The 21,574-nt window shown below is 39.6% G+C and overlaps 2 protein-coding genes across 3 annotated transcripts in view; both read right to left on the bottom strand.

The window, feature by feature from the left end:
- Positions 1 to 5,273, bottom strand: part of slc2a4rg (SLC2A4 regulator) — a 55,114-nt gene extending 49,841 nt beyond the window's left edge. The window contains exons 1-2 of one of the 2 annotated variants that reach the window (XM_059332468.1): positions 4,796 to 5,273; positions 3,489 to 3,706 (exon numbers count right to left, since the gene is read on the bottom strand). In XM_059332468.1, coding sequence (XP_059188451.1) covers positions 3,489 to 3,706; positions 4,796 to 5,065 — 488 coding nt within the window. In that variant the 5' untranslated portion in view covers positions 5,066 to 5,273. The remainder of the gene's footprint in view (positions 1 to 3,488; positions 3,707 to 4,795) is intronic. The other variant, XM_059332469.1, reaches the window with a different exon arrangement.
- Positions 5,274 to 9,539: 4,266 nt separating this feature from the next.
- LOC131971793 (WAS/WASL-interacting protein family member 1) overlaps positions 9,540 to 21,574 on the bottom strand; it is a 55,177-nt gene continuing 43,142 nt past the window's right edge. The window contains exons 7-10 of the mRNA XM_059333402.1: positions 20,639 to 20,803; positions 18,653 to 18,814; positions 15,067 to 15,201; positions 9,540 to 10,371 (exon numbers count right to left, since the gene is read on the bottom strand). Of these exons, the coding sequence (XP_059189385.1) occupies positions 9,859 to 10,371; positions 15,067 to 15,201; positions 18,653 to 18,814; positions 20,639 to 20,803 (975 nt within the window). The 3' untranslated portion in view covers positions 9,540 to 9,858. The remainder of the gene's footprint in view (positions 10,372 to 15,066; positions 15,202 to 18,652; positions 18,815 to 20,638; positions 20,804 to 21,574) is intronic.

Here is a 21,574-nt window from a genome sequence, read left to right as displayed (position 1 = left end):
AGGGCTGGGATTTAATAAGCTTTGACTCCTTTTGAACACAAATAAGTGTTGAGTCTTGTTTCATTTTGTGTTGTTGTCTTGTATTTATTGTTGTTCGTTTGTTTTTAATTGTTCATCTTTTATTTTGTGTTCAAATAAATTCTCAATCAATCAATCAATCAATCTGTTTCACCATCGTCATTACAGTTATTATTATTATCTAACATAGACACAAATATATTTATTATGCTGTTTAAAAAATAAAAATACTATTAAAAATAAGTTGTGTCTTTCTTTAACTCGCTTCCAAAACAAAACTTTAAAAAAGGCCTAAAAACTTTTCTTTTTGAAAAGGTCTTTTATTAAACCTATCGTTATGCTTTGGCCTTTTAACCTGTTTTTAATCTTGTTGTACTTTCAAAATAAAATGTATTATTATTATTATAAATGCATGCACTAGCCAGATTAAGATCTTTATGACATGAAACTGATGGTTAACACATGGTGCTTCTATCTACAGTAGCTGGCAAAAATCACTGCTTTAAATATGCAGTGTTGCTTTGAAGGTGTTTGGATGAATATGCACATGTGTGAGTGAGTTAATTTGTTTGTTACTCCTCTTTCTTCCTCCAGGATCTTTGCCTGGGCTTGTCTGGAGGATAGTGGCCTACTTTTCAAACTGACAAGACGAGGTGTGAAAGGCCCACGCTGTATGTGAGAAACAATACACAACTGATACAGTGGTTGACGTAAAACACACATAGGTGAGCAACAGCTTTATAGCTAAAGTCTCTTTAAACATATTTAATCCTGTAACACAATGGCGCTGTTGCTTAAGCTTGAAGGGAGGAAAGGAAATAAATGGTTTTGTTGACATTTTCCAAAGCAGGGCACAGAGTGCAGCAAACGCACAATGGGTCACACCCACACACACAGATGTGCACACACACATACTGGGATAACACAACCATGCCACTGTAGTGATTACTTGAAGAAAAACAGCACAGCAGTCCAAATGAGTGTGAGTACACGCTATGTTACTCGGTTAAATCGTTTGCACTGAATTACCATTTACATGGAAACTACGGTCCATTTTCAAACTGCTCTTATAAATTTGTGATGAATAACACATGTGCATATATCTGGATAGCAGCCAGAGCCGGGATGAGCTTCAGAAAATTTCAGCAAGCACATTCAAATCACCAGATACACTGATCACTAGAATGAACTTTAAACTGAAAAATGAGAGAGGAGACAAGAGCCTCTTGTCATAAACTGCGAAACAAAAGCCAATTGGAGTGGAGTAAAGACTGGGTTAATCTGAAAGGTCAACAGAGGCCTGGCTAATATGACCACACCGTTATATAACGTTATGCAACGTCTTTCAGCGGCTGTGTAGTGTCAACTCAGAGTTTGTTATTGTGTAGCAGCGTGCTGAGATAGCCATCATCGTGCTGTGGAAAAGAGATGTTTCAAATCTAGTCGGGACCTGGATCACAGTGAGGACACGTCTTTCACGTCTGTCGTAGGCATAACACTCACTCATCCACACTCAGGAAGAAGTTGGCACAGCATCACTCTGGTTTAAAAGCATGCTCAGTCTTGCATGCTCCCCAGAGACACTCCCTCATGTCATACATGACCAACGGCACGTGAAGTTCACGTGATGATGAGAAAGTTAGATGAAAGAGGTGATGCGTTCAAATCCTCCAACTCTGACACACCAAGCCTACAACTACACTGCAAAAAAGCCAACTTGTATTTTTTGGCCTGAAACAGTGATTTAAGTTGGTAAAACTTGGAAATATAAATTATTGATATTTAGGGCAATATTGTGTTTGCACAACAAAGCAAGCCAGGTGTCTGCTCAAAAACAAGTTGGTGAGTTGTTGTTACTTATATCTTTAAGTTGGGGTTCACAACAAGGGACAATAGTTCTGCTAACTCTTATTTCTTTGTTGTGAAATGCTTGAATACTTGAAGTCTCATTGTGGCAAAAATGACAAAAATCTGAATTCAGAGTTGAGCAAACTCAAAATCAAAACTTAAAATATTTAGTTTAATTTTATCAGTTTGTTGCCTTGAAATTTTGAGTTCACCCAACTTTTCTTTTTTGCAGTGTAAGCATCCTCTCAGCAGCTGAAATCTGTTTAGTCGATCAACTGTAATCAGTTTGGGGGGCGGGAGGGGGGTTGTCTACCTATTTTTCAATATTATTATTTTTTATTTATTTTTATTTTTTCCTTTTTCTTACTTTTCAACACTCAATATTGTTGATATGTTTAGTTGGTAGTATTGCCATTGTTATTTATTTATTTATTGTTTGTTATGCTACACTACCATTTTATCTTCTTTGTTGCCTTTGCTATTATTGCCCAATTGATGCTTCCCACACCTGCTTGTTTGTTTGTTTTAAACTAAATGGAAAAACCAATCAAAAAATTGACCACAAAAAAAACTGTAATCAGTTTAAAATCCATCTGTTTAAAATGGCAATATGCTTACATTTCTATATTTCTTTTAAAAAGTTTCTATGCAGATCTAACACAGAGCTTTTTAAATGGTATTGTACCACCAACATGCACTGTGTTAATGTGTAAGCACCATCTGACACACAGACAGTATCTTGACACAGACAGAAACCAATATAATAGCAGTGTGAAATGAAGGAAACTGTCTGGGCTCAGGCCCCGCCCACATTCTCTCCCAGTCCTCATTACTGTTATATAATCACTTATCAGTGCACTAGGCTTGTCCCTGGATGCTTTCTGCTTCTTCTGTGTGAAAAAGCCTGCATGTGGATATACGGTTGCCCAAGGACTATTAAAAAAATACCCAAAGCACAAAGGTGCATGTGTCTGTATTATGCAATAGAGATAGTAGCAAAAAGTCACTGCACATGAATCTAATACACAACAAAACTTCCTGCCTGACACACAGCAAGTGCACCACACTAACACTTTCACTGACTAGCCCAACAGTATCCACAGAGATACGAAGTAATACATTGAGACACCTGATAAGTGAAAAACTTTCCTGAATGTATTTATCTGGTTGTCAATAAACAACAGCCACACACTGCAACTATGTCATTCTTTTTCTGTATTTTTTATTTGTTAAGCGATTGGGCAATCCAGGGCCTCCTCTCCAGCTCTGGCTCTCTTCGGGCATATTTCGAAACTATTCTGGATGGAACACCAAACATGTGGTCAGTTGACCAGTCCGCCCCCACACCATTCATGCCCAAACCACTGTACGGTTGTAGCCACAGGCTGAATTCCACTGAATTCTAGTCAAGACTCTGTTAAGGAACACAGGTTTGCAGTGGAGTACGAATATGTCCTGTTTTGATTATCTATTCTCACCACGTATTCTGTGTCAAATTAGCCCATGGATCGCCCTGAATAGTAACAAGAGCCAAGCTATGCACACAGAGCAGGCCTGTGAATAAAACCGAATATGATGATATAACAATGGATGACACGTGGATGTTGTCAAAGTCTTCGTACCTGTTTCTGGGGACGGGGATGTGGGACGAGGGGAGGGGTTGGCTCTCTGTTGGTGCTGCCCTGAAGTTGTTGGCCACCTCCGCCTGTTTCCCTGGGTTCTTGATGTCCAAGTGCATGAAGCCGCCTGGTAACTGCCTGTTGATGCCTGGGCAGTGGGTAGGACTGGCCCTCTTCAAGATCCCAGAGGAACCAGTGTCTCTTTGGTCCCCCTGGCCAGTCTAGAAAATGAGTAAAGTCAGTACCTCATTTTGAAGGCAATTATCACCATTCAAAAAAAGTTTTTAAAAGTTTTTATAGCTGCACATATCAGACAATAGACTGATAAAATATAGTGATATGGCTGTGATAGGCATAATATTGGCCAATTCAATCAGGTTCTACCATATGTTTTTAATTTGATGTACTACAGAAACTCTGGATTGTTTTTGTGGAGTTGTCTATTTATCAGCCATCAGTAATGTAAACATCTGAAGTACAAACTGCAAGTGTGATGGAGGAGATTACAGCTGCCATCTAGGCTGCATTTGAGTGACTTGTTTTGTATGTAAAACTCATATCCCACTGCCTTTTGAAATGAACGGGCAAGTTATTTTAATATGAGCATATTTGAATAAACTTCCACCTGATTCAAATCAAAAGCAGCCGTGTCAATTTTCCACCTGTGCATATGCCTCAGGGTCAGTTATTAACCACACAGAGCACAATTAGGAACAAGCATGGGCCACAGAATGCAATGCAAAAACACAAAGTGAAATTTTAGTTTGTGCAAACATATCACATGTCTACTAACAAGTAGCATTAGTAGTTGGGTAGTGTGTGAGGAGCCGGGCCGTGCTGTGCTGTGCTGTGCAGCCAGGAAGCCCTCACTGTAGCTCCACCCTACAGTTATGGGGGAGGGGGTATGGCTAGTAGTTTAATGTCCCTGCCCCCCTCTTCTGTAAACTTTGCACACAGACTGATCCGCCATTTAAAGCGGTTCTGATACGACGTAATTACTCATGATCGAGCGTTGACAGCAGTTGAAATGACTGACCCATAAGAAAGTGGGTTATGAGTTGTGAAGGCGACACTCTCCACACAATAAACACATAAAGTAGTAGTAGTCTCGTGTGAGCTTCACGGTCGCATTTTTCAACCGTTAACATGCAATAGCGGCGAGTGGGAGCGGTGTAAACTGCTCAACTTATCAATATTCAGCGTCATGACATAACGTTACATGCTTGCTATTATGTTACGTTGCAACTTGGGTGCACAGTTGACTTTACCGGCTAATGGAGTCGTGCGTAATACGCGTAAACGGCACTTACTTTTTCCACGTCGTGCAATATCCGACCACCCGGCGAAAGTCCGTGCCCGTTTAAGGAGGTTCGCTCGCCTTTAACCTCCGCCACGGAGCCGCCGTCCATTACGAATTTGTAAAAGATGGGCCCGTTTGTGTACACCGGCTTGGGACCGTTTTTCTCCACCGAGGGGACCCGGGCGTCGCGGAGCACTGAGCGGCCTGCCCGGCAGTTAAAATCCGCACCGCCGATCCTTGTCCCAACTGACGGCTGCTCCAAAATATATCTGGAATCCATATTCAAACAGGGCGAGGGGAGACTAAAGAAAGAAAACCAGCTTTCTATAGATTTTAGTGCAAAATGCTAGAGTTAGATACATTTATCAGGATTGTCGCGAGTTGATAGGTATTATCTGTGTCTTAACTTCTATTCTAGTCTACATGTAAAGTTTGCCACTACCACCACTACCCAGGATATCCAAAAAGCCGCCCGGTCCGGAGGATAAAAGATTGTTTTGCCTCTTTCCTCCAAAAGAATGCCACGCCCCCCCTGCTTCGCTCCCATTGGTCGGCGTCGTACATAAACATTACACTTTGGCACGCGTCCACTGCGAGGCGGCCCCTGATTGGCCAGTTTGATTCTGCCAATCACGTTTTTTTCTTAATCCAAGTAATGTGGGTGGAAGAGGGGAGGGGGCGTGTCCTGCAGTTTACCGGCCGGTGTCTGTCGACGACAACGAGCCGGCAAGACAGGGGAGAGCAAACTGCGCATTTATGTTTTTTGCTGTTCAAATTGTGATTTAGCGAATATTATCTAACTTGCATGAACCACACTGTATAAGCGCGTTGGTATGGATTAAATTAACATTTTTGGTCGGATTGTGTCCGCCCCAAAAAGTTAAAAACCCCTTTATTTGGTGACAAATGTAAGCTATTCACACCTTATGGTTCCCAGACACTGTAGGCCTAGTGCAAAAATAACATCCAAGAAAAGAAATGCGGTGGTTTATAAGGCAATGTTCAGTTTTACAGTCGATCACAGGTATGCTTGATTTTAAGATAATATTGAGGGCCATATGTTAGACTTAATTGCATTAAAAGGTGGAGAAAATAATGGACCTCTTTGTAGCCTACTGTACTGCACTGTTAGGATCATTGTATTAGCACAGTTTTATAGATATATATATTTTTTTATTCTTGTGTCATGTTAAATATGTAATTTACTAAACCATTCCTTCTCTATATCAAGTAATATCTTCAGCAGCTTTTCTAAACTAGAACTGGAGTGCATGGTGGAAATGTTGTTATTAATAACATTTGTTTTCTTTGTATTTCAGTTGTTGTAGGCAACTGAATGCCTCTTTATGTAAGCTATTCTAAAATGTCTGCAGAGCCCAGACACTTCTGGTTTATTGCTTAATTTTACACAAACCCATTTTATTGCAAGCTTCAGTTATGACTGTGAGGCTGCCACGGATCCTTTTTTGATATCCTGTACAAAGCAATACAACTACAGTAAAAAAGGACAATCACACGTTATAATGTGCCACTTTATTAGAAAAGTAAAAACTCACTTTAATATTTTATGAAGGTTAATATAAAACATTACAATCTTTTGCATATCTGCACTGTCACACTATATTTTATTATATTCTTTTTTTTTTTAAACTAAACCCTGTGCTTTAAGAACATACAACATTGGCTACAGCTGTCAGCAGTATTGGCCCATAATTATATCTGAAGACAAATAACAAACAGCATCTGTATCTGCATGGAAAGCATGAAACATTTTGCATCCACAAAGTACAATGTGTCTGTGATAACCACCTTTTTTTTCAACAAATATATTGTACCTAACTGTATGTTACATTGGAACAACATCAGAACAGCAACAGAGTATTTTACACATTTACATCATCATACTGTATTTGTTTGTGCAATGAACATCTGTCTCGATCAGTGTATACTGCAAGTGTTCAACAAAATATATCAGATCAGTGCTTTCTCTTAGGATAAAGAAAATGTGACACATAAAGTGACAGCCAGAGAAAAAGGATTAAGTGTGATAGCGATTTCCAGCCAGCATTGTCTACGGGTAGCCTCAACAGAGCTTGTTAAGCATCTCAGCTGTTAGCCATTTTTCATATCAGACAGTAGATGAGCCGTTGGTGCATTGTTGATATCAGACTGGAGTTGGCCTGACCCCCACCCCCTCCCTTATATCACTCCCCAGTCCCTCAGAACCGGACATCAAAGGCCCCTCCCCTGCACGGCGAGGGAGAGAGGTGAAGCAGAGAAAAGGTCTGTGACGGTTGTTGGAGGATGAAAACAGCTGGGGGAGGGAGTGTATGCGAGGGCTGACCCAAGTGGGAGCAAAGTGTGCTTCATCCCCTAAACCAGGGATGGGCAACTGGAGGCCCGGGGGCCGCATACGACCCGCACCCTCACTTGAAGTGGCCCTCGGTACAACTACGTGCACTTGAGCATGAAATCTTAAAAGTGCAGTGTAAAGATGCACAAATTACTTTTATTTTACCAATTAATGTTGGTCTGCTGTTCTTGCACTGAAAAAAAAGAAATCACAGTAAGTGGTTATTTTTTTATTTGCTTCAATCCTTTTGTATTCCTATTTATACTCTTATATATGCATTTGAGCATGAAATATGTTAAGTTACTGCACTGCAAACATATTTAAAATTGCAGTTTCATCATATCTGGTTAAGTGCATGGTCCTATATGTGGCCCTGTGGTAGTGTCCATGAAAAATTGTGGCCCCCTCCAGCATTTAAGTTGCCCATCCCTGCCCTAAACTGTAAACACTCATGGCTTAATGTTGCAGTGTGTGTGTTTGTGTGTGCGCCTGGTGGTGTGCATGTACACAGACACATAGGGGGGAGGGTCCTTTGGGTCCGTGTCCATTTGCAGTGATCCTCAGCTTTATACTAGCTGTTCTCCTTCTCCCTCCTCACCTCTATCGCTCTTTCTTGCTCCCCCAGAGTAGCGGATAAACAAAGCTCTGCTCTGAACTCCCAGTGGCTTCCCTCTATGTCTTTCTATTTCCCTCCCCTCCTCCTCCTCCTCCTCCTCCAAGTTGCTGCTTTGGGAAAACAAACCGAATGCTGCTTTGCATCACATGGCAAAAAAAGTACAACAGAAAAGATTAACAAACAAGAGAGCAATTAAGTACCACAACAATTGTTTTCATCTCCATATATCAAAGCATGCACTTTTTTGATCAAGCAGGAAAAAATTGCACCAACAACATAAACGTACTGTTTTCATGGCAGTGGCATGAGCTATTCAACCAATGGTATTGTCAGTAGGTAAGAAAAAATAAACAGTGCATTAAAACACAGAGTGCATTTGTTTTTACAAACTTTCTGACACAGTAGCATTTATAAATTTATATTAACATTTCTAAACCCGTCTTCTCTTTGCATGGTTGTCTCACAGTGAGATCATTCTACGTAATGTCTTCTTTATCTCTGTGAGCAGTTTGTATCCCTCCTCACCTCTTATCTTTATGTCCATTTATTAGGCCTCTAATGTTTTCTTTCTTTCTTTTTTTAATGTTCCCAAAGCTACATGGGAAAGACATTGTTTATAATGGAAGAGAACTCGGTGTAGAGGCTGGAGACGAGGGTGGGGAGAGGGCGAGGGGCAGCCTTCCAAAGGACACTCACTAGTCATTTTTATGCCCAGCTCTTTATTTTCCTTGGAGTCCTAGCCCTATTTGCTATTGGAACCACCAGCCTTAAGTCTGGTGAGCTATGGGGAGCTCTGGCTTTGACTTGAGACTCGAGAGCAAATCAGAACTGTACTCGGAAACGCCTTTACAGCATGTTAATGCGCAATTAAGCCAAACATCCCTGGAGCTTACCAGTGCAAAATTATAATGGTCATAAAATCAGATGTTGACAGTGCCCAAAGGATATAGAATATTAACTAAATACACAGGACGAAGCATCCTGTATTATTTTGGACGCTCTTTCGCTTCCTTATTTTTAAAATATTCTTCTCTAATTTTCCCCAGTAGCAGAGTAAAGACCTTGTGTTGTGAAATCTGTCACACATATTAGTCAGGGGAAGTTCTTGCACAATCCACCCAGTGCCCCTGACCTGATCACTTTACCCCAAATGACTCCACCAAGATTGTGCATATCTGTGTGGATGTGTGTTGGGTGTGTCATCATGCCTCTGGCTTCAGATGTTTGTCAAATTGGAGAGTGGATTGTTGATTGAAGATTACATTATTGAGCAAAACCTTTTATGGTTATCATAAAGGCGGTAATTGATAACTGCTAATACGGTCAGGGCACTTTTATGGTCATTTGTGAAATTGGGACTAAAGCCTTCACTTACTTCAAATGACAGGCCTAAGTTTGAACAAAGCACCACAATGCTGTCTGCCAGGCAACAGGCCAGCACGCACGGAGAACCTGTTTCAGATGTTTGCTTAGAGAGAGCTAAGCACCACAAATCTCTGTGACATCCATCTGCTTATATTACATAAGTCCCCCCAAAATGAGGCATGTGTGTGTGTGTGTGTGTGTGTGTGCGGGTTACAATACCTAACAGTGTGCCTCATACTCCCAATATACCTCAAATATTCCTTGCTACTACTGTCTATTTTCAGGTGTGATTGCACAATGCATGCACATTTTTTTAATATATATATTAAAGTGTGTTCTTCTCAGGATGTGAGTTACACCACATACTCTTTAAAGAGTACAGTGTTCATATAAAAATAAAGATATTATGGAAAATGATGCACAAACAAGTGAGTATGGTCAGTGACACAGTAGGTTGAAGATGTACAGTATATTCCAGTTTTCTTTTCTTTTTTTGTTGTTAAAACGTATTTGGTCCATATTTGGGCTGGACTAGGCTTAGGCTGGTTCTGAAAGTACAGACCAATCAAGGGAAGTCTGAACCTGGATTAAGACCCTGTTTGTACCTGATGTCACCACAAAATGGATCCTCATGTTGTGTGTCTATAGAGGGCCTTGTATGTATGTACAGCAACCTGTTGAGGGTCCCTTTAATGACTCTGTACCAGTTGGTTCTGGGCCCTTTCTGCCTGTCAGCCAGCTACAGGCCGGTGACGTACATCTCCATCCCGTCGTTGAAGGTGAAGATTGTGGTGGTGCTTGAGCTGTTGGCCCCTTGTTTCACATCGCTGATGGTCTCATAGAAGTTTTCCCCACCGGGCAGGCCTCTAGCAGGCGGGGCCGGGGGTCCTGAACCCTGAGGTGCCGCTGGTGCTGCCTGCTGCTGCTGCGGCGGCGGCAGCGGCGGCTGCTTCTTCCTCTTCAGAGTGGCAGAACCTCCAGCTGGGCTGTTATTGGTTCCCGCCTGCTCCCGTTTCCAGTGGCTGTCGATAGTGGCGTACGCAGGGTCGGACTCGGCCATCGCACATGTGGACCAGGACCTGTCTCCTACCGGCTCGTAGCCGGGCTCCTCCTGGGAACGGGCCTGCGCCTGAACTCCTCGGCCACGGCCCCGGGAGCCTCCACCGAAGGAGCGTGGGAGGGTCTTTGATCCGTTGTTTTCCATGGGTTTCTTCTTTTGGTTTTTACACACGATGGAGTAGGTGTCTGCAATCTGACAACACATGCAGAAGGAGAGAAGAGTTTGGTTTCAGTTAAGGACAGTTTACGTCTCTATCCGACAGTTTATGGGTGGCGGCATAGAAGGTGACTGTTATCCTGCCCATTCAATGACTTGTTTCTGTAAGTGACTGTCTACAACCACAACTGATACACAGCCACTGTGTAGTGTGTGTGCACAGTGCACTCTGTACTGTGCTGGGATTTAATTGAACAGTATCACATGTTTCCTACCTTGAAGTCTTAACATGGATATAAGTACATGCAGACTTCTTTGTCATGCAGTTATCTCACTCTGCATGTATGTCAGACATAAAGGGACAATACACAAGAGTGAACATTCACACTTGCTAATTTTGGTATGCGTAAATGAATATGTGAGCGTGGTTTGTGAGGGTGTGTGTGCAGTAGTTTGTGCATGTGTTGACAGAGCTTGCTCTGTGCTGTAACCTGACCTATTTTGACAGGGCAGGATAAGACAGAGTAAACTGTGTTATCAGTCTGCTGAGGTCTAGGCAGAGTGACAGAGTTAGCTTTGCAGTGGATGGACCTGTTAAAATTTCACCACAACTGCTTTGGCAACAGAACAGCGGCGTATGATGTGAAAGATCTGGATGACAGCCAACTCGTCATGTTCACTGATGGACTTTGCTCGCATATCATTTGCTTTGCATGAGGCCTATTTACACATTTTTTGTGACTGCATATACTGTGTTTGTAAATGCATGCACATACTGTAGAGAATGTGTTTACTGTGTGTCTGTGTGTATAGCGAAGCATGTAATATTTGATATCTAGGGCTCACAATTGAAAGGCATGTGTGAGGTCTTGTGTGGAATTCGGATAAACCGGAGCTGTGACCTCTGGCATTTCTGTGTCAAAATTCCAGAAGGGGTGCACAAGAGCAGAGGATTGTGGGACATTGTAATATTTACCTTCCATGTTCACACCCAGACCAGCAGCTCTGCTCTAGTGGCCCTGAGAAACACTGGCTATGCAAACTCTCTCTCCCACATACACTCACAGCTTGTTTTTGTTCCACTCCCAAAAAACTGAAACCTGAGAGCATCAAGAGAATCGCCAAGACGGTTTCCTGCGTGTGCACTAACCTTGCATTCACTCTTATAGTTCCTTTACATTTTATCTCTGACACAAAACAAAAGATAATACTATTTAAGAAGGAGAAATTCAAGTGGAGGGACTACGGATGCAAACTAGCAGCCTTGCTATAAATCCGGCATATTAACAAAGATGTTTATCGATGTTCATTAATGTGCACTGTCACTATCCAAAAATAAAGTATTCGTATTCGTAAGTGCAAAATACTGTGACTTTAATTGTAAATCTCTCTCTCTCTCTCTCTGTCTGTTTTTCTTATTCTGAGAGACCTCAAGTAACACACATACCCTGCCCCCACAAATCTCTTCTGTGACCTTTTTGGATAAACAAAGACCCTGGCGTATGCTACAAGTGTGTGCACAGAACGTGCAGTGCGTGTGTGTGTGTATGTGCAAGTGTGCACACAGAATTTGCAGCTCTGTGCAGCAGAGGAAGGAAGTCACAAGATGATGGGGATTTCAAAACTGGGCTGCAGCTGTTGAGGAAGCCTGTGCATTGTGTGTTTTCTTTTCTCCTCCCCTCTGCCTGTGGTCCGTTCTGTTATGTCTCTTCTGATACTGCTTCAGCTCTCAGAAGTCACATTTAATTTCAGCGTACATAGATTATCCACGGAAACATGCTGTGCATGATTGATGCACCTGTGTTTGTGATCAACTTTATGAATAGCAAAATATGGCACAAGCTTCCAAACGGTCTGCTATAGCAGGCGATATTCATCTGGTAAGGCATGCTCGGTTCAACGTGATTGGCTGGTGAAGGCAGCGCCTCCTAATAGCCACGAAGGGAGTGGAGCAGAAGGAGAGAGCGCCAGAAGAGGGGAGGAGATTTAGGTGGGAGTGGAAACTCAACACGTTTTGACGGCTGCAACTGACAAACTCCAGAGGATACAAAGTCTATGGGCATGTTAGGACAACAACAAACTCACAAATGGAAAAACACAGCAGCTTAGTGAGAAAAACAGCTTTGAAAATAAAAATGAAAAAAAAAAGCAGGAAAGAAATTTTGAAAGAGAGAAAAACTAACTGAGAGAGAGAGAGATTGCAGTCAAGGCCAGCTGCTTTGTGTACCAGTCTCTTGTGCAGAGGAGGAGTTAAACACATGAGCCAAACAGCACAGACTTAACCCCTTAATCTCCACATACAGCATCCAAACTCTGTGGCTCAACACTGGCTTAGACAAGAAACTTAAGTAACAGATTAAAACTGCTGCTTTATTTAACTCTCTGAACATGATTCCCAGGATATTAAACTATCCATTCAGGTTCTTCTCATCTAGAATATCTTCTAATTGATCCTTTGAATTGACTTATTAATTGCAAGCTTTAGTCATAATTGTACACAGCAAAATCTGTAGTGTTGTTTTTTCAGTGTTAATAATTTTGAGTTGGTGAGTGTTGATTTTGGATTTGTTTTAACACTTTTAGTGATCAAAAAGCTCTGCCAGCGTTGTTTCATGTTAACACCTGAGTTAGATTCACTTCAGTTGGAGTTGATTTTCAGATTTTGTGACTTGTATGTTCGGCTAAAGACAGAATGCACTTTTTCATGTATTGTAAAACAAAATAATGAATATTAATTATCACATTAGTGAAAGGAAATAACATGATTTTAGGGTTAAAAATACACTTTAATGTGTCAAAGTAACACATTAAAGTGTTTAAAAATTAACACTCACAGTGTCAAATATTTAACACTATTAAAGAGTTAAAATATTAACACTTTTCAAAGTGTAATTTTAACTCAGAATCTGTGAGAACTATATAAACTCAGAAAAAGTGTTAAATTTAACACTTTTTCTGTGAGTTGAATTAACATTCCCGATTTTGCTGTGTACATACGTTATTGACATGGAATTAAGATTTCCCTTCGCTTAAGGAGCTCATAATAATAATGATAATGAAAGGAGTTCAGTCAAACACTGACTAGGAATAGATAGTGGTCTATTTCAGGGACACACCTCCTTCTGCTGTTATTAACTTATGCCCCCCCAGCAGAGCGACGAAAAGCTGAGAAGTGGGGGGTGGAGTCGCTGCGTGTTTAAGCAGATGTGGGGGGTTTGTGACATTATTGGCGAGACTTCCCCCTCAGACTCAATCACACATCTATACATATACTATAGAGTATATAGGTCAGTTTATAGGCCAGTCAGGGCTGATCATATTCTGTGTGTGTAGGCTGATGAGGCAGGACAACTAGCTTTTAACAAACATGTCTATAAATTGTTAAAATAATCTGTTATTCTGTCTCTTTTTCTGTCTCTGTGTATGGGGGTCACTATCTATCAAATGCATTCGTAATTCACTAACTTTGTGTGTGTCCTCTCTCTATGCAATTATGGATTAATCATGCAATATGCTTTTGATACAATGATTATGATTGTGTGTTAATATTGTTTTAGAAACTGTGATTACTTAAAAAAAAAACATATATTCCATCTGTCTAAACTGATTAAGATTCTATAATCACGAAAAAATGTCCTGACCTGTTATCAAAACTTGTTAAAACAAACCTCCTGCCTCGTTATGACTTACAGAGATATAATTGGAGACACAGATTTTGCAATGTCCACATGAAATCTAAAATATGAAACATAAAATATATATTTTTTGTGATTATAGAATCTTAATCAGTTTAAGCAAATGGAATATATGTATTTAGAGCAGGGATGGGCAACTGGAGGCCCGGGGGCCGCATACGGCCCGCACCCAACTTAAGTGGCCCTCAGTACAACTACATGCATTTGAGCATGAAATCTTAAAAGTGCAGTGTAAAAATGCACAAAATTACTTCTTGCAATTAATGTTGGTCTGCTGTTCTTCAAAGAAATCACAGTAAGTGGTTATTTTTTATTTGCTTCAAACCTTTTGTATTCCTATTTATACTGTTATACATGCATTTGAGCATGAAGTATGTTAAATTACTGCACTGTAAACATATTTAAAATTACAGTTTCATCATATCTGGTTAAGTGCACGCTCCTATATGTGGCCCTGTGGTAGTGTCAATGAAAAATGGTGGCCCCCTGCAGCATTTAAGTTGCCCATCCCTGATTTAGAGTAATCACAGTTTCTAAACCAATATTAACACACGATCATAATCATTGTATCAAAAGCATATTGCATGATTAATCCATAATTGCATAGAGAGAGGAGACACACAAAGTTAGTGAATTACGCATGCATTTGATAGTGACCTTCGTCACACAGATAGTGACCCCCATTAAGACAGAAAAAGAGACAGAATAACAGATTATTTTAACAAAATACAGATTTTTGGTCAGCAGGCGATGCTGATGTCCGATCTTCTGCGTTGGGACAGACACATGAGTGGGGGGATGGGAGATTTGGGTCAAGGTTCAAGCAGGAGGTTGGGGGGGCCGTATCCATGTAACATTACCTCTGGCTGTAAGCAGACACCTCATATGACAGGAAGGTCACAGGGCAGCGGTGTTATGACGGCGTGCACCAATCAAATGGGCGCCCCCGTCAGTAAACACAGCAGTCACAAATCAGAGGCCGTCTATATATCTGTCTGCCTGCTCCCACACACAAACTCACATACATATATAGTACCTCCTTTGCGGTTGGGGGCGAGGGGTGCCCCTGTACGCTCTCAGCGCGGAGTGGCGGTGGGTGCAAGGTGATGATGTCATCTTCCTCTGGAGGCTTCCATATGTACTGCTCTCCATTGCCCATAAACACTGCCTCCTGGTAAACAGAATCAATTGCCCAGTCACATACTGCAATTAGTAGTCTTTGTGCTAAAGTTAATAATACAAATAAACAGAACGGGTGCAGCAAAACCTGTTTTTACATGCATGGAAAGTGTGTACACTGCAAAAAAGGTGTGTCTAAAAACAAGATAAAAACACTAAATCTGAGGGAAATTATCTTGCTGCATGGACAGATAATTTCACTTGACAAGATTTCTTAAATTAAGGTTATTAGATCTAGAAATAAGCATGTTGTATGCTTAAAATAAGAAATTATCTTTTAGTTAATTTATTTTCAGATTTTTTATTTTTATTTTTTTTATTTTAGTTATTTATTTATTTACAATTATTATTATTGTATTTTTTATGACCTCCAGCCTGTCTGTTTTGTTTGATGTTCATTTGTATGTTGTAATAATGAAAATATAATAAGAAACTTTGAATTATATAAAAAAAGATTGTTAAATCTAGAAATAAGCATGTTGTACGCTTAAAATAAGAAATTATTTTTTAGTTAATTTATTTTCAGATTTTGTATTTTATTTTAGTTATTTATTTATTTATTTACAATTATTATTATTATTGTATTTTTTATGACCTCAAGCCTGTCTGTTTTGTTTGATGTTCATTTGTATGTTGTAATAATGAAAATATAATAAAAAACTTTGAACTATAAAAAAAAGATTGTTAAATCTAAGAAATTCACTCTTAAAACAAGATAAATGAAAGCTGCAAGAACTGAACTGAACTGGCGCAAGCAGAGTGCACTACAAATGATTTGTTTCTTACCAAGATTTAAAAAAAAAACATTTTGTTAGATTTAGAAGTGTTAGATAATTTATCTTGTTTTAAGAGTTATTTGAGAAATCTTGCCAAGTGAAATTTTCTGTCCATGCAACAAGATCATTTCCCTCAGATTTAGTGTTTTTATCTTGTTTTTAGACACCCCTAGTTTGCAGTGTTTTTAATAGGTGCACAGTAACCGTGTTTCACAGCTTGAGCAAACTGTGCTTGTGTGTGAGAAGGAGAGAGTACATGTGTTTTAAAGGTCAGAGGTCATGATTCCATGGAGGGATGACACACTTGCACTGTGGGATTAATGTGGGCTGCTTTTATCAAATTTTGTCAGTTGTGCTGAGAACAAAATTATTGAACGAAACAAGGTTACAGTCATAAAAGTGTCACTTGAATCTTTTTATGATAGATGTCTCTATTTTTTACAATATCCACACATGTTAAAGTATCTGGCTTTTAACTTGGTTTTTGCCCCCCATGGGGAGCTTTCCTGTCATGATCCAAACAAACGAATCAGCAAGTGGCACTGCGGTCAAAAAGAGCGTGGGCGTTGGAAATGATCCCCCAGCTGGCAGCTGCTCTGACACCAGTTCCTTACTGGAATCAAATGCAGCTGACATCTTATTACATTTCCTTTGATGCAACAGCTTTATGTTACTGTTGCTATGAAGAGTTTATTACCAAAATGAAGTCTGTATCTCTTCACAACTTCCTTTAGAATTACAAATGAATGTGTCAGGAAATACATGCTCAGTTGTCAAATTTTCCACAACAGTGAATCAGTTCCTGCTTGGTCTGGGACCAATTTTTCCACAAGAATTTATGCAAATCTTTTTAGTCAGTTATCCTGATCACAGACAGACAAATCCTCTAATATACAGATAATGCAGCAAAACATAAACCCGATACCAACTACTAATTTAAGCAAAGTTTTGGGGAAGAAAATATAAAGCCTTCTAACATTTAAATGGCTACATTCTGCAAATACTGATTGTTCAGTTATAACTTCTCTGTACTGCATTTGCATTTTCTATCTGCTTAGTAGTATATATGTGCAATCTTTCTTCTGAGAAACAAAATAAAACTGTCTGTCTTATGCAAAATGGACTTTATAATTAGCAATAACCAAACATGTAACTGCTCTGGTTAAATTTTTTATCACTGCTGGTGATCACAACCAATTAGAAACAAATTAGAAAGAATGTAGTGGTGTGTGCACATGCGACCGAGGATGATTAAACTTTTATATGCTCCTCCTGTGCAGTGAGAGTGAGTAATAGAAGCCGGGGCAGAGTAAATGGCTTCAATATGTGAACATTATTTATCCCCACACTGGCTGCTGGCTACCTGTTAGCCGTTTCTAGATAGACTTGCTGATAGATTCACTGGGAAGACACACACACACACACACACACACACACACACACAGGCAGCTTGGCAGTCTGCCAAACTCTTACATAATCCATCCTTCCACTCTTTACTCTGGCCACTCTAATACTGTGCTGCGCAGCACACGGCACAGAGGCAAATGGGCGGAAAAACACACACACACAGATATGCATGTACACACACACACACACACACACAGACATGCACGTACACACACACACACACACACACACACATGCACATACACACACAGACATGCACGTACACACACACACACACACACACATGCACATACACACACAGACATGCACGTACACACACACACACACACACAGACATGCACGTACACACACACACACACCCGCACACACACACACACAGACATGCACGTACACACAAACACACACACACACACACACACAGATATGCACGTACACACACACACACACACACACACACAAACATGCACATACACACACACACACACACACACACACACACACACAGAAATGCACGTACACACACACACACACAAACATGCACGTACACACACACACACACACACACACACACACACACACACACATTATCATGGATTTAGCAAGCAAAGATTAAAAGTGCAGGTCAACAACTGGGCTGACATCTGCAGCCAAGATGAAATTGTTTTAACAACCTTATCAATCTCCTTAAATCACTAATGAAAAAGACAAAGTCACCTGTTTTATGCTTAACCAAACACACACAAAACCCCCCCCACACACACAGACACGAAAAATGGACATGTGTGCCAGTAAACCCAGAGGAAAGGCTGATCACCATCCGATCATTGTCCTCTTATTTCCCTCTAAGAACTGCCCTAAAGAGTGGCCTTGACTGTTTATAAACATCCCAGCTGGCACATACAACTCTATTATGTGATCAGGACACACAAACAATCAACAAAATCTCAAAAAAACATAGTTATAGTTATTAAGGATGGTGAAATTGTAAGTTTTTTTAATTTTACAAATCTTGATTTTGTTTTAAACAGTGCTTGAATAGTTAGTACAAACATAAATGTGTGGTAAAATCCAACAAGTAAACATCAAGCAACTGAAAAAACATCTGTCCCTCCAAGTGTGACTATAACAAGCTGTTTGTTTGTGGACAGCGCCCTCTGGTGGTAAACAGACAGACTTGCAGCCTGGTTAGGCGGCTGGTTGGTAGGTTGATACAGTGCACAAACCTTGACACAGAGAATATTGATGCAATGATTCCTGTACCTTTGGGAAGGAGTGCAGGTGAAAGGGCTCCAGTCCTTTGCGTGGAAACTCCTGACTGCGATGTAGTGGAGGAGGAGCTGTAGAGGGTGAATCACTCACACTCGACTGGCTGTCTGATTGGCTGTCGGCCCCGTTATTTTCCTTCCTGTTTGTCTTGTCGACCTTGAGGGATTGAGTCACCAGTGAAAAACATCACTTTGAATCAAAGAACACAGTGAAAAGTCCACATGATACAGCTGACTTTTTTTTTCTTAAATATTTCACCCAAAAGCTGAAGTGCTGCATGTTCTGATGCACTTTGGCTTTAACCCTCTGGAGTCCATCTATTTATTGAAAATACACCTTTTATTTACAGTAATAACTTAATTTGTATATTATATGTAGACAAGCTGAGGAAGCCAGTTGAAAGTGCAATCATAGGAGCTTTCACAGTGTGCCATTTATGTTTATAGGCCATTTTTAAAATGTAACTTTTCTTTCTACAATGAAAACTATTACTATTTTTAATTTACATGCAAATAGACTGTTTTGTAGTTTTATTATTTATTATTTTTTCTGCTGTTTTTGTGACTATAAATGGTAAAAAAATAAAATAAAAATGGTACGTTTCCATAGACACCTGTGTCTTTTGTTTGTATTTTGGGTTCCTGGCAGCTTTATACTTTGTTAATTAAAATTAAAATGAAAAATCTGACTGATAGCCACGTTTGTGTGGAGAAAAAGGAGCCATGCATGTGATGTAAGGACAGACTGAAAGATGCTAAACAGAGACAGAAGTTAATGCATAGGAAGTTGACAAATTTGAACCAAAATCCCCTGGACCTCAGAGGGTTAACACGTATTCTAAAGATAGTTTGAAGTAATTTCCTTGTGGGTCATCTTGCTGCCACCCTCTACCACAGTGGAATTATTTTGCAATACTTCTTGTTTTAACTGATCATATCAGCCCACTGTTCCGCTTCAGACTGATACAGATCACAAAAACATCTACTTAAAATATGTCATATGGCATGAGAGATAAATATCACATGTCACGCCAGCACACCTGGTAAATACAACCCAACAACTGTAATCACACAACTTTCAGAAACGACAAAACATCAGGTGATGTTATTCTTCATTCTTTGTTTGACAATGTCATATGACAGCATGCCTGTAGAGTACAACAACATCTGTGTTTTTGCAAAAGCACACATTGGACTTGAAAATGCTAGAGTAGACTGCAAAAAAGGTGTGTCTAAAAACAAGATAAAAACACTAAATCTGAAGGAAATGATCTTGCAGCATGGACAGATAATTTCACTTGACAAGATTTCTTGAATTGAGATTGTTAAATCTAAGAAGATGTTCGGGGAGATTAAATTGTGAAAATGATATGATAAAAGAAAAATGGGATAGTTTTGGTAGACAGATGTGTTCATTTGCCTGCCTTGCCTACTCACTTGCCTGTCTTATTTTAGTTAATTTATTTTCAGATTTTGTATTTTATTTATTTTATTTTTTATTTTATTTTATTTTTTTATTTATTTACTATTATTTTTTGTATTTTTTATGACAAAAAAAGGGATGAAAAAAAGATTGTTAAATCTAGAAATAAGCATGTTGTACCCTTAAAATAAGGAATTAACTCTTAAAACAAGATAAATTAAAGCTGCAAGCAGCGATTTAAAAAAAACTTTAGATTTAGTATTGTTACATAATTTATCTTGTTTTCAGAGTTAACTTCTTATTTTAAGCGTTCAACATGCTTATTTCTTGATTTAACAATCTTAATTTAAAAATCTTGTCAAGTGAAATTATCTGTCCATGCAGCAAGATAAATTCCATCAGATTTAGAGTATTTTATCTTGTTTTTAGACACACATTTTTTGCAGTGTATTGTTGCATCCCTACAACATATCTAAGGAATCCAAATCTGGCTTAGTAAGAAAAGTCCATCAAACTACTTATTTCACAGAATTACCAGCAGCAGCAGAATAGCGTTACCTTTTTGAACTTCCGTATGGAAGCATACTCTGCTGCGGTTGGATCTTGGATGGCCAAGGAGTTGACAGAAGACAGAGGGGACCTGTTGACCACACTCGCCCCGTTTCCTCTTCCTGCTATCGGCCCGTTAATGGTGCCGTTCCCTCTGCCGTTCCCTCTGCCACCCTGCAGGAAAAAGAGAAACAACTAAGTTTTTTTCTTACCAGACAATGTCAGTTACAAACAAATTATTGTCATAATGCAAAAATGATAACAGTTGCAGCTCCAATGCTTTAGACCATGGATCTCAAACTCGCGGCCTGCGGGCCAATTGCGGCCCTCGTGACGATATTTTGTGGCCCCCACCTTGATATGAAAGATTAATGTAATTTTTTATGAATGGCACTTTACTGTGCTGTGTGTGGAAGGTCCCTTTAATTACTTTTTTGGGTAATTTTGTGTCTTTTTTTGGTAATTTTGTGTCTTTTTTTGGTAATTTTGTGTCTTTTTTAAAATAATTTTGTGTCTTTTTCAAAAATAATTTTGTGTCTTTTTTAATAATTTTGAGTCTTTTTTTAATACGTTTGTGTCTTTCTTTGTAATTCTGTGTCTTTTTTTGATAATTTTGTGTCATTTTTTAGTAATTTTGTGTCTTTTTTTGGTCATTTTGTTTCTTCTTTAAGTAATTTAGTGTTTTTTCAGTCACTTTGTGTATTTTTTTTAGTAATTTTATGTCTTTTTTTAGTAATTTTGTGTCTTTTTTTGGTTATTTTGATACTGCCTCCAGCGGCCCCCAGGTAATTTGAGTTTGAGACCCCTGCTTTAGACCCACACACACGAGCTGATGAGTGTCACAGCTGACACATTACAGTCTAAAAAACGGCTGCTATTACTTTTTTTATTGCAGGCAGCACAGGTTAGCATGTGTAAGAATTGTTAGGGAATTTTCTCTGATAC

The sequence above is a fragment of the Centropristis striata genome, chromosome 5 (assembly GCF_030273125.1).
Source record: "Centropristis striata isolate RG_2023a ecotype Rhode Island chromosome 5, C.striata_1.0, whole genome shotgun sequence".
NCBI classification, from domain to species: Eukaryota; Metazoa; Chordata; class Actinopteri; order Perciformes; family Serranidae; genus Centropristis; species Centropristis striata.
This window is presented reverse-complemented; position numbering and strand designations above follow the sequence as displayed.